The sequence below is a fragment of the Hypanus sabinus genome, chromosome 19 (genome assembly GCF_030144855.1).
Source record: "Hypanus sabinus isolate sHypSab1 chromosome 19, sHypSab1.hap1, whole genome shotgun sequence".
Taxonomy (NCBI): domain Eukaryota; kingdom Metazoa; phylum Chordata; class Chondrichthyes; order Myliobatiformes; family Dasyatidae; genus Hypanus; species Hypanus sabinus.
In genome coordinates this window covers 73,144,127-73,158,756 of record NC_082724.1, presented here as the reverse complement: position 1 = coordinate 73,158,756, position 14,630 = coordinate 73,144,127, and the positions used below count along the sequence as shown (strand labels likewise).

The following is a 14,630-nucleotide window of genomic DNA, read 5'->3' as shown; positions in this document are numbered from 1 at the left end:
GACTCACCCACTGCCTCGAACCCTACAGACCCATGCCTCACCCACTGCCTCGAACCCTGCAGTCCCATGCCTCACCCACTGCCTCGAACCCTACAGTCCCATGCCACACCCACTGCCTCGAACCCTACCGTCCCATGACTCACCCACTGCCTCGAACCCTACAGTCCCATGACTCACCCACTGCCTCGAACCCTACAGTCCCATGACTCACCCACTGCCTCGAACCCTACAGTCCCATGACTCACCCACTGCCTCGAACCCTACAGTCCCATGCCACACCCACTGCCTCGAACCCTACAGTCCCATGACTCACCCACTGCCTCGAACCCTACAGTCCCATGACTCACCCACTGCCTCGAACCCTACAGACCCATGACTCACCCACTGCCTCGAACCCTACAGACCCATGACTCACCCACTGCCTCGAACCCTACAGACCCATGACTCACCCACTGCCTCGAACCCTACAGACCCATGCCTCACCCAGTGCCTCGAACCCTACGGTCCCATGCCTCACCCACTGCCTCGAACCCTACAGTCGCATGCCTCACCCACTGCCTCGAACCCTACGGACCCTTGCCTCACCCACTGCCTCGAACCCTATAGACCCATGCCTCACCCACTGCCTCAAACCCTACGGTCCCATGCCTCACCCACTGCCTCAAACTTTACGGTCCCATGCCTCACCCACTGCCTCGAACCCTGCTTTCCCATGTCTCACCCACTGCCTCGAACCCTACAGTCACATGCCTCACCCACTGCCTCGAACCCTACAGTCCCATGCCTCACCCACTGCCTCGAACCCTACAGTCCCATGACTCACCCACTGCCTCAAACCCTACAGTCCCATGCCTCACACACTGCCGCGAACATTACAGACCCATGCCTCACCCACTGCCTCGAACATTACGGTCCCATGCCTCACCGACTGCCTCGAACCCTACAGTCCCATGCCTCACTGCCTCGAACCCTACAGTCCCATGCCTCACCCACTGCCTCGAACCCTACGGTCCCATGCCTCACCCACTGCCTCGAACATTACAGTCCCATGCCTCACCCACTGCCTCGAACCCTACAGACCCATGCCTCACCCACTGCCTCGAACCCTACAGAACCATGCCTCACCCACTGCCTCGAACATTACAGTCCAATGCCTCACCCACTGCCTCGAACAGTACAGACACATGCCTCCCACTGCCTCGAACCCTACAGTCCCATTCCTCACCCACTGCCTCGAACCCTGCAGACCCATGCCTCACCCACTGCCTCGAACCCTACAGTCCCATGCCTCACCCACTGCCTCGAACATTACAGACCCATGCCTCACCCACTGCCTCGAACCCTGCGGTCCCATGCCTCACCCACTGCCTCGAACCCTATTGTCCCATGCCTCACCCACTGCCTCGAACCCTACAGTCCCATGCCTCACCCACTGCCTCGAACCCTACAGTCCCATGACTCACCCACTGCCTCGAACCCTACAGTCCCATGACTCACCCACTGCCTCAAACCCTACAGTCCCATGCCTCACACACTGCCCCGAACATTACGGTCCCATGCCTCACCGACTGCCTCGAACCCTACAGTCCCATGCCTCACTGCCGCGAACCCTACAGTCCCATGCCTCACCCACTGCCTCGAACCCTACGGTCCCATGCCTCACCCACTGCCTCGAACATTACAGTCCCATGCCTCACCCACTGCCTCGAACCCTACAGACCCATGCCTCACCCACTGCCTCGAACCCTACAGAACCATGCCTCACCCACTGCCTTGAACATTACAGTCCAATGCCTCACCCACTGCCTCGAACATTACAGTCCAATGCCTCACCCACTGCCTCGAACATTACAGACCCATGCCTCCCACTGCCTCGAACCCTACAGTCCCATTCCTCACCCACTGCCTCGAACCCTGCAGACCCATGCCTCACCCACTGCCTCGAACCCTACAGTCCCATGCCTCACCCACTGCCTCGAACATTACAGACCCATGCCTCACCCACTGCCTCGAACCCTGCGGTCCCATGCCTCACCCACTGCCTCGAACCCTATTATCCCATGCCTCACCCACTGCCTCGAACCCTATTGTCCCATGCCTCACCCACTGCCTCGAACCCTACAGTCCCATGCCTCACCCACTGCCTCGAACCCTACAGTCCCATGACTCACCCACTGCCTCGAACCCTACAGTCCCATGACTCACCCACTGCCTCGAACCCTACAGACCCATGCCTCACCCACTGCCTCGAACCCTACAGTCCCATGCCTCACCCACTGCCTCGAACCCTACTGCCCCATGCCTCACCCACTGCCTCGAACCCTGCGGTCCCATGTTTCTTGCTCATCTTTTAAACTCAAGTGGTTTCCATTTCCCATCCTGATAAATCACTGTCAGGTCCTTTGAGCCAGCACAATATCATTCTTGTTGGTTGAAACACGAAGCTCCACACAATAGAAGAATTTTTCATTCCATGTTCTCTAGATAAAGCTAGTTTCTATTTAATGGGGTAAGGCTTTAACCCCTTATGAATGATTTCTCAGATCCATGTCGCCCTGAACAAAATTCAGTCTTTTCCGAGTGAAACACTTCCAGCCTTTTCTTTAATCCCTACTCTGAAATGCAGCAAATGAATATTGCGTGCAGACATGGTTCAGATCTGGTGTATTGCTGTTCCAGTATTAGACCTACACTCATCCCACAGTTACACACAGAAAAGACTTTCTCACAAGCAATAACGACACAACCACTATAAGTTTTTTTTTATTTCACATTATCCGAATAACACAGTTGACTTTTGTTTCTATGTTTGCAATGAAAGAAAATGCATTCATTAAGTACACCCCTGAATGAACAACTGATAGCCTCCAAATGGGTATTTCCAAGACCGCATCTTAGTTACTCCATTTCAGGACATGATTGTAGTTCATTTTACAAGGTTAAAGTGTTGCGTGGATATAAGTTATTGCAATTCTTGTACTCTTAAGTTAGATAACTTGCAGTCAGTGTACAATTGCCTCAAAGTAATCTGAAGCAACTGCTATTTAGCACTTTAAGCTTACAGTATTACACTGAGTATAGTGCACTCTTTTTGTATTAAGGCAAGAGAAATGTGTATTTATTTATATATATATATATACATATAGAATAATTTAATAGAACAGGTAAATAAAATCTCAGCATTTGCTACTTTGTCCACATGTATCCTTCCTGATCCACCACTGGCCGTTTACACTCTTTGAAAACTTATTGCTACCGTCCAGCCCACCACTGACAATTTAACACTTCATACTGATGTGCAGCAGCAGTTCTCCGTGGTCAATATGGAGGCTGCACACAATAAAGAGTGTAGAGAAGGGAACAATAGCAGATCAGGAAAACAAGAACATTGTTGGATAAGGTCACTTTTGAGAATAATTGACTAAGTTATGTTGACAAATTACATTTTAATTTAATTAAATTAACATAAATGTAATCAAAAGGCAAATAGGTGGGCTTCTGGGAAAAAGTGAACTAATAGTGGATCGACATCAACCAAAAGGTGGCCACACCCCTCAGACCACATAAATTATCCCATCTCAAGCTTAGATTTCTGTGCAAACCCAAGGAAATCTGTAGATGCTGGAAATTCAAACAACACACACAAAATGCTGGTGGAACACAGCAGGCCAGGTCTCGGCCCGAAACATCGACAGTGCTTCTCCCTATAGATGCTGCCTGGCCTGCTGTGTTCCACCAGCATTTTGTGTGTGTTGTTGTTTAGATTTTCTGTGACTGGTTTACAATCACATCTAAGAAATAATGGTATAATTATATTGCATACAAAATATTCAAAGTTATTTACATTGATGGACTATACACAAACATTTCGGTCACAAAATAACTCCTGTAGAAGAATGAAGAGGTCCATTTGTTCATGTTGGATTTTTTTTGGGAGTGAATGAAGTCTTTCTGAAGTCTTTTTCTATATTGCAAGCCTGAGCACCCTGAGATTGAGAACAGATTTTCATTACCTAGTACATGTACAGTTTATTTATTAACAAAATCTAGAGGATAAACAAATATATCTTCATTTCCAAAAGAACATATTAATTCTTTCAGTTTGTTGGTCCCTTCATTAAAGAATCAATCATTTAACATTGCATCACGTTGAAGATTGTTTCGTTTTTCAGATTGATGAGTGCTTTAGAAAGTATTATTTATCAAGTATTGGTTTAAAACATTCTAGCTCAGTAACCTTACCAAAACGAAGGTAGCCATCCCAAAGCTGCAGGAGTGACATCATCAGAATATGCTTATAGTTCTTACTTTTTGTATAATATACTTTATAACAACCTGCCTTTGCTATAATCTTTCACTCTTGGGTAATGTTAAGAAAGATTTTTCCTTAAGGGATCTTCAGACTGTAGAAAGCTTCTCAATTTTCATAAGTGGGATATTTATCATCGCATTACTTTCATGTTGTTCGTTGGATATCCCCTCTAATGTCTTGCATTTAAGGCACCCAACTGAGAACTTCGTTCCCACCTCTGACACTCCTTAATGACATCCCTGAGAGATCTGCTAATTGTTGTTAGAGAGCCATATTTCTTCTGCTCAGAGATGTGTTTGGTTGATAACCCAATTTCTTGAAGGAACTCAGAGATTTGTGAAGGTAAACTGTAGATGGGCATTTTATTAAATATCTCTGGTATGCATGTTCTGTTCAAAAGACCTTCGAAGTATGCGACAACGTATGTTCCAGAAATATTCCCTTTAGTGATATCAGGAAGCACACAGTTTAAGGAGGCCATAAATCCATCATATGGGTCATGCATGGTTTCAGAATTCCCTGTGGGGTTTAAGAATTCATTATATTTTATACTGGCACCCTTGGAAAAAAGGATGATGATTTTTCCACCTTCTTCTGAAATCTTAATCTTTTGAGAGTGGAACCATGCCAAAGGGCCTTGAATGCCGATTTCTCCATATTTCCATAGGTCCACAACTACTTTGACATTTATGCTGACCAGTGCAGAGGCAAAAGTGTTGACTAGTTCTTTAAACCTCCTGTGATCTGCTGAATACAGTAGAAGGATACTATCTCGAGAACCTGGAAAGAAGAAAGCATTATATTACTACAATACAATCAATGTGGAAGTGTATCTGCACTTCCAGCCAGATTTTGTTGGGTTGGCATCTGTGAAGGAACTTGTCTGGGTTCTTTCCTGGGTATGGTTAGACTCACCTTCCAATTTACTCCAAGCCCTTTGAGTCTATAAAATGAACACTATATAAAATATATGTCTTAGTTACGTGTGACACATCCTAAATATATTTTCTGTACAAATGTGGTCAATACTCTCTTGCAAGTTAATTTACCTAGAAAGAAATTCAATTTTTTGCATATCACAAAGTGTATTTATTCAGATGTGTTAATTGGCTTTGCTAGTAACCTTTTGGAATAACTTAATTGCAAAAGTAAATGGAATTGAAAGGCTCTAAGTTGCAAGGGTATGGGGAAATAACAAACACAATAAAATCTGCAGATGCTGGAAAACCAAGCATCACTGGGGGAACTCAGCAGACCAGGCAACATCTATGGAAAAGAGTACAGTCAATGTTTCAGCTGAGACCCTTCATCAGGACTGGAAAGGAAGGGGAGAAGTCAGAGTAAGAAGGTGGGGAGAACAGAGGAAGTACAAAGTGGCAGGTGATAGGTGAAACCAGGTGAAGTAAAGAGCTGGGAAGCTGATTGGTGAAAGAGATAAAGGGCTAGAGAAGGGGGAATTTGATAGGGGAGGATAGAAGAGCAAGGAAAAAAGGGAAGGGGTTGGTACACCAGAGGGGGATGATGGGCTGGTAAGGAAATAAAGTGAGAGAGGGAAACAAGATGGGGGTGGCAATTACTGGAAGTTCGAGAAATCAATGTCCATGTCATCAAGTTGGAGGCTACCCAGACAGAATATGAGATACTGCTCCTCAAACCCGAGTGTGGAGGTTGGGACACTGCTTCTCCAAGCACCTACACTCCACCTACCAGAGAAAGTGGGATCTCTCTGTAGCCACATTTCAATTTCACTTTTCATTCCCATTTTCATATGTCAGTCCACAACCACCTCTACTCCCACCATGAGGCCACACTCCGTTTGGAGGAGCAGCACCTCATGTTCCATCTGGGTAGATTTCAACTTGTTGACATGAACAACGATTTCTTGAACTTCCAGTAACTGTCCCTTTTCCCCCTCTCACCTTATCTCCTTACCAGACCATCCCTTCCCTCTGGCACTCCTCCTCCTCCCCCACCACTTCCCTTTCTTCCATGGTCTTCTATCCTCTCCTCCAGCCCTTTATCTCTTTCACCAACCAACTTCCCAGCTCTTTACCTCATCCCTCCTTCTCTCCTGGTTTCACCTATCACTGGCCACCTTGTACTCCTTACTCCCCTCCTCACCACCTTCTTACTCTGATGTCATCCCTTTCATTCTAGTGCTGACGAGGTGTTTTGGCCCAAAACATTAACTGTACTCTTTTCCATAGATGCTGCCTGGCCTGCTGAGTTCCTCCAGCATTTTGTGTGTGTTGCCATGGAAATAACAAGATAGGGAGTGGGTCTAATGGGATTTCTCTCCTGGAACTCGTACAGACATGATAGGCCAAATGGCCTCCATCCATATTGTTTAAGCATAAAATTTACCTGAAGTTGTTGCATTATAATCCCACTTGATCATCTTTGTGCAACCTGCAGGGAAAAGATCAGAATCTAGGTTAAGGTAGCTGGCACAAAGGGACCAAAAAGCACTGAATATAACCAAACGTATTTTGTGTTAGATGGAGGAGTCATTGTGTGTGTTTGTAATAACTACCATTGGTTGATATACAATATTAGGTACAGGGTAGTAAGGCTAACAACTAGATAGAGATGGATGAACCACTATTTCAATGAATGTGAAGTTACCTTGGAAGGGATTAAGAAGAGAACTGTAACACTAACACTATAAACTAAAGACAAGGTCAAAACAGATGTACTCTGAAGCAAGCGAGTGACATGGTCAGCAAAACACAATAAAATATTAAGATGGGGCCAGGAATTTTTCCCAACTCACTTTTCTTCTAACACATGACCACCAGCTTACAGCTACATTCTCACAATATGCAAATTTGCTCTGTTTTGTGTTACTGCACTGAGTTTCACAACGGATTGTTTACATTGTATGTTGTGGACTATCTGCCTTAGGTTTAGATTAGGAGATGGGATAGCAATCCCAGCATTTATTTATTTTCACTGATTGCTGTGAAGTAGCAATTCCATATTTATATACAGTGGATTCAGATTAATTGGAGCAGCCATTTATTTGGGACCCTACATAGTGCTTAAGTGAACCGTTCTTAAATAGCATCAGTTGTGCGTGTTTGTGTTCAAAAAACAGTGATTTTTGTCACTGATAGTTGGCGAGAAATAAGCAGTAAAACAACTTGGACAACACACACAAAATGCTGGTGGAACACAGCAGGCCAGGCAGCATCGAAACACTGTCGATGTTTCGGGCTGAGATCCTTCGTCAGGAATTGTTTTGCGCTCTACAGTTTCAAACACGCAGGCTTGGAAATACCAGAAGCAGCCAGGAGTGAAAATGAAAAGATTTCACTACTTCAACAAGTTAGGAACTATGAAGGTATTGGCGATCATTTTGAATGTTACAATGAAATGGAGATTTGGAGAATGCAATTGCAGATGGCATTGTATGAAAACAGTCCATTACCTGCATGTGCTGATTTTATTCATTTACAGTCAATCAAAAGAACAGCGCAGTGTACCCTGGATGAATTCCTCTGCCCATAGCTACTCAGAACTAATATAACGTTTTATAACTGAGGAAATGTTGGTAGAATTCTAATTTGTTCTGTATTTCATTTAAATACGTAAAATTGTTACTCAGTTAAACGTTAGTTTGCCTTATTTATACCTTTTAATTATTTCTATGAAACTTCAGCTAATTGTGGCAGCCGTCTAATTGGGCCAAAATGCACTGGTCCCCATGTGTCTCAGTTAACTGGAATCCACTATTTATTATATGACATTTATAGATTTAGCAAAAGTAAAAGTTCAAGTTTAATTGTTATTCAATCATACATGAGTACCCATAAATACAGCCAAATGAGACAGCATGACTCTGGGGCCAGTTTGCAAAACACAGAACCAACAGTCACACGCAGTACGGCACATATAAGATATCAGTAAAATACAGTCACACAATAAAACAAAGTCCAAGGCCCTGACCCCGTGAGCGTTGCAGGAGTCTGCAGTCGAACAGCTGGTGAACACGGGGAGGGGCAGCACCAACTTCAGCTTGGACGCCATGCCACACTGTCTCTATTGGAGTGTGGCGACTCTGATGCCTTCTCCTGGGCGGCTGTGAGCAGCTGACACTGCAGCTCGAGGTCATGCAGCTCCCCTGCCGTCCACCAGTAAATCAGTGAATCGGACTTGCAGCATTTCACATTATCCACGTTCAGCAGTGTCGTCTGATCACAAAAAAAGCAACTGAGACGGTCACTCGCTGTCAGACTTCACCACCTCCTCTGACACCTCTCGGACTTAGGCAACAGCACAGTCTGCACCTTCACATTCTCTGCCAACAAGCAACTCATTGATGGGGTAGGCCTGCAGTACTTTAAGTTCTTAATGTTCAGCAGGGTCTTGTGATCATAACAAATGTTAAAAAAAGGACAATATCACCTATTGTGACAATATCACAATATCACCCTCTGCCATCCAATGCACCACCGTCTTACCAAAGTGATGCTCTGAGCAAATCTTTTGTTTTCTGATGTTGTAAGGAAGAGACATGGAGATTTGCAACTCATGAAGGCTCACCTAATCATATTCCTAAGCCCTCATATTCATATAGCATCTTTCATGACAATTGCATGCCTCAGAACATTATGTAATTAATTTCTTATCAGGCAAAGCTATAGCTGTAATGGAGGAAATGCTGCAGCCAATTGGCATCGAATTTGGTGCCACGGACAAAGTTAAGCAAGTCGACACTCAATCTCAGTTATGTTGGGGGATTAATTAAATATTGTTAATATTAAACACTTCAAAGATCTCACCAGCTGCTTTTAGAAAGAGAGCCGCAGAATCGTTTAAATCCATGAGAAGTTCAGAAGGAGTCTTGATTTATCTAAAACATTCCCATACTGTACTGCAATGTTAGATTCTGTTTTGTGTCCAAGGCCCTGAACCCAGATTTGAATCCACCACTGGCTGACAATTAAATCTTAGAAGTGTTTGGCTGTCGAAATACCTTTGCACCTGAATTGACTTAACAATGTGAAGTGACAGAATGGTTTAACTGTGTCACTGCAGTGACAGGGAAGCCCTACAATGGGTATTCAACACTGCCCAGCACATGACTGGAAGCAGCCTGCCCACCAACAAGGATAGATACACAGAAAAGTGTTGGAAAAGGGCCAGTAACATCATAAAGGATCCACCCACCCTGCTCATGGACTGTCCGTCCCACTCCCAACAGGGAGGTTAAGCAACATCCATACAACCACTGCCAGACTCTAAAACAGCGACTTTCCCCAAACAGTAAGGATGATCAACACCTCCACCCACTAACCCACCCCTCCACACTCCCAACCATCATTACTTTATCAGTCACTTCAGTAAGGCGCTTCTGTGTCTAGTGTCACTTTATGGATATACAGTTGAAGATAATACCCAGCAATCTTCTGAGAGACACTTGGGGAGTCAAAATCCATTATGTTTTTAGGTGTTTCAGGGTTATATGACAGAAGATCAAATTCTAAGGTACACAGATAAAATTTAATTCCCGTTCTAAAGTCATGAATTCTGTGCTTATTTTCCTTCACGTGTTCAAAATGATGAGAAGGTTCTCATTGATGAGTTACATTCACATGATGTCCATGTTTAACCTTTATGCCAAGTCTTCATAGCAGACTCCGCTTACCTTTAAGAAGTACTTTTTTGACCATAAGTATGGCAATCATGATTATAACCAGTATTAGTAATAATACCATTAATAAAGTCCATCGCACTCTTGTATCTGCAAAATGAACAGAATAACCCAAAATAAGCGAGAAACACAGTTTAAAGTACTAATTAAAATTAATATAACTCTATGAACCCTGTACAGAGACCAAAGCACTGCCCAACTGAATGGTTTGGGGAAATATCTCTGAATATCTAGCTAGATTAATTGTGCACCTTACACCAGCCTTGAATACACGATGAAGGAAGGCACAAGGTATAAAGCCTATTTTGTGCAAAATCAACTGAGGTACCAGGCTGGAATCCATTTCAATCAGAGATTCTGCAGGTGCTGGACATCTGGAGCAACACACAGAAAATGCTGGAGGAACTCAACAGGTCAGGCAGCATCTATGGAGAGGAATAAACATTCGATACTTCAGCCAAGTATCTTCAACTACAGTGGACAGAACTGATTTTGGTTGTAATAGCCTCTTGACATTGTCTTCAAAAATGGAACGTCACAGGATTGCTACAGTGATGAACCTGCACTCCATATTTCTAAATATTCAACAAAAAGTAATGAGACAGAAATACTGTAGTTCACTTGATAGGTGGTCAGAAGAAATGTACCAAAGTAAAATCCAATGATATTTTATCTGCATACAATGAGAAAAATAATAACAAAGTATTTAGTGACCAAATGGACCTCAGCTCAGCTCACCTACAACTCTGAGGACAGTAAGACAGAGCAGAATTAGCCTATTCAGCACATACTGCTCTGCCATTCCATCATGGCCGATTTATTATCCTTCCCAACAACATTCTCCTGCCTTCTCACCATAACTTTTCACAACCTGACTGATCAAGAACCTATCAACCTCCACTTTAAATCTACTGTACACCATGACTTGGCTTCCACAGCCATCCATTAAATGAATTCCACAGATTCACCACCCTCTGGCTAAAGAAATTCCTCCTCATCTCTGTTCTAAAGGGATGTCCCTCTATTCTGAAGCAATGTCCTCTGGTCCTAGACACCCCACTGTAGGGAACATCCTCTCCATGTCCACTGTATCCAAGGCTTTCAATATTCAATAGGTTTCAATGAAATCCAACCTCTAATTCTAAAATCCACTGAGTACAGACACAGAATCATCAAATGCTCCTCATAAGTTAACGCTTTCATTTCTGGAATAAATCTCGAGAACCTCCCCTGGACCCTCTCCAATGCCAGCATTGGCTTTTCTTAGATACAGGGCCAACACCTGCTCACAATACTCCAAGTGCAGTCTGACCAATGCCTTATAAAGCCTCAGCATCACATCCTTGTTTTTATAGTCTAGTCATCTAAAAATAAATGCTAATATGGGATTTGCCTTCCTCACCATTGACTCAAACTGCCAATGAACCTTTCAGGAATCCTGCCCAAGATCTCCCGAGTCCTTTGATGAATTGCCAATGTTATACAATTGTTCAGAAGCAGAAGTGATAAATCAAATAAATATTAATCAATTAATTTAACCTCAATGAAGGGCAAGTTAAAGACTTGCAGTATGAACATGGGCCTTTCGATCCTGGTGTATGCCATTTGACATTCCCACCTAAGCTAGTCTGCTTTGCCTGTAGGTACTGAGTACACAATGGTTGTGAAATGAAATTGAGAGTAGCTCTGTGATACCATCACTAACCGAGCTGACTGGGTCTGCAAAGTCGGTGAAAGCACCGTCATGAGGGAGGAACCTAACTATCCTCACCAATGGCTCTACTTCATAAAGAGTTTGAGGAAATTTGGTCTGTTACCAAAGTATCTAGCTCACTTCTACAGATGTATAGTGGAGAGCTTTTTGACTGGCTATATCACAGTCTGGTATGGAGGATACAATCTGTAGGATTGAAAGAGGCTGCAAAGGGTTGTAGACTCAGCCAGCTCTATTATTTACACAATCCTCTCCACAATTGAGGATATCTTCAAAAGGTGGTGCCTCAAGAAGGTGGGATCTGTCGTTATGGATACTTCACCATCTAGGACATGCCCTCTTCTCATTACTACCATCAGGGCAGGGGGCACTCCTGAAGACACACCCTCATTCATTCAGAGACACCTTCTCTTCCACTGTCAGAGAGATCTCTGAATGCTCCATCAACAGTATTCTTCTATTTATTTTAGTTCATTTTTGCTAAATAGTATTTTAGCTATTTATTTAGTTTTTGTAACATAGTAATTTTTACGTCTTGCACTGAACTGCTGCCACAAAACAACAAATTTCATGAGATTTGGCAGTGATGCCCAACACCAGCACCATAACAGGCTTTATGGTTAGGTTAGGCCTGTGATAATAAACCTGTTTCTGATGCTAATATCCTTGAACGCTACCATTGTACACTGTTGTGTACAATGCAATAGTTTCAAAGCTGATCAAGCATTTTAAATAGGGTATCAATCCTGAAATATGGCCAGGCAAAGGATGAATGCTCTTCCACCATAATTTCCAACCTACTGGCCTGCATTGGCCTCATTCTAATATCATCAATGTCAGCGGACCTGGCCAGACTGCATGACAAGAGCAGTTATCTATAAAAACATCCAATGCTGCTAGCTGCAAAAACTTCAAAACTTGCATACTGTATCTTGCAATAAAATGTCGTTAATAAATTACATGATACTTACATATCTCAAAGGGACACAGAGTGATTCGTGGAGAGAACCTCACATCAGATCGCCAGACCTGGAAGATACAGACCAGTTTGGATAAAGCACCTCTTGGCAAATTATTCAGTAGCCCACATATTTGATAGAGATGTTGAAATAAGCTCCAGACTGCCTTAGCACCTTCTGGAAGAAAGCCACAATCTGCCTCCATCAACGATGGGGTACTGGAAGATGATTTGGGATGTTCTGATGAGAGATGATGAGGTGTTACATAAATTGGACACTTTCTATACTAGAAGCATCCCAGATTTCTGACCATGATGGAAACTTTACTCTAAATGGGAACAATTATATTTTACAATATAGGACTAGGGATAATAGACAATAGACAGTAGGTGCAGGAATAGGCCATTTGGCCCTTCTAGCCAGCACCGCCATTCACTGTGATCATGGCTGATCATACACAATCAGTACCCCGTTCCTGCCCTCTCCCCATATCCCTTGACCCCACTATCTATAAGAGCTCTATCTAACTCTCTCTTGAATGCATCCAGAGACTTGGCCTCCACTGCCTTCTGGGGCAGAGCATTCCACATATCCACCACTCTCTGGGTGAAAAAGTTTTTCCGCATCTCTGTTCTAAATGGCCTACCCCTTATTCTTAAACTGTGGCCTCCAGTTCTGGACTCACCCATCAGCGGGAACATGCTTCCTGCCTCCAGCGTGTCCAATCCCTTAATAATCTTAAATGTTTCAATCAGATCCCCTCTCATCCTTCTAAATTCCAGTGTATACAAGCCCAGTCACTCCAATCTTTCAACATATGACAGTCCCGCCATTCCAGGAATTAACCTTGTGAACCTACGCTGCACTCCCTCAATAGCAAGAATCTCCTTCCTCAAATTTGGAGACCAAAACTGCACACAATACTCCAGGTAGGGTCTCACCAGGGCCCTGTACAGCTGCAGAAGGACCTCTTTACTCCTATACTCAATTCCTCTTGTTATAAAGGCCAGCATGCCATTAGCTTTCTTCACTGCCTGCTGTACCTGCATGCTTGCTTTCATTGACTGATGTACAAGGACACCTAGATCTCATTGTACTCCCCCTTTTCCTAACTTGACTCCATTTAGATAGTAATCTGCCTTCCTGTTCTTGCCACCAAAGTGGATAACCTCACATTTATCCACATTAAACTGCATCTGCCATACATTTGCCCACTCACCCAACCTGTCCAAGTCACCCTGCATTCTCATAACATCCTCCTGACATTTCACACTGCCACCCAGCTTTGTGTCATCGGCAAATTTACTAATGTTACTTTTAATCCCTTCATCTAAATCATTAATGTATATTGTAAACAGCTGCGGTCCCAGCACCGAACCTTGCGGTACCCCACTGGTCACAGTCTGCCATTCTGAAAGGGACCCGTTAACCACTACTCTTTGTTTCCTGTCAGCCAGCCAATTTTCAATCCATGTCAGTACTCTGCCCCCAATATCATGTGCCCTAATTTTGCTCACTAATCTCCTATGTGGGACTTTATCAAAAGCTTTCTGGAAGTCCAGGTACACTACATCCACTGGCTCTCCCTTGTCCATTTTCATAGTTACATCCTCATAGTTATATAGTTAGCATTGTGTATGCATATACATTATGTATGATGCACATTCTGTGGCGACGTTAATAGGTACACCTGCATGGGTGCAGGAAGTGCCTAATAAAGTGGCCACTGAATCTATATACATACATCTAGAGCAAGATGACAACAAGGTTGGTCCATTCAAGGATAAAGGAAGGAGCATATTGTATGCTTGGAGGTGGAGGATGAGGATGAAAAACTAAATAGGAAACATAGAAAACCTACAGCACAATACAGGCCCTTTGGCCCACAAAGTTGTGCGGAACATGTCCCTACCTTAGAAATTACTAGGCTTACCTATATCCCTCTATTTTACTAAGCTCCATGTACCTATACAAAAGTCTCTTAAAAGA

General features: G+C 43.7%; 1 protein-coding gene across 1 annotated transcript in view; it reads right to left on the bottom strand.

The window, feature by feature from the left end:
* Nucleotides 1-3,843: 3,843 nt before the first annotated feature.
* LOC132378055 (interleukin-17 receptor C-like) overlaps nucleotides 3,844-14,630 on the bottom strand; it is a 97,015-nt gene continuing 86,228 nt past the window's right edge. The window contains 5 exon segments of the mRNA XM_059944720.1: nucleotides 3,844-4,514; nucleotides 4,517-5,092; nucleotides 6,677-6,721; nucleotides 9,963-10,058; nucleotides 12,654-12,711. Coding sequence (XP_059800703.1) covers nucleotides 4,399-4,514; nucleotides 4,517-5,092; nucleotides 6,677-6,721; nucleotides 9,963-10,058; nucleotides 12,654-12,711 — 891 coding nt within the window. The 3' untranslated portion in view covers nucleotides 3,844-4,398.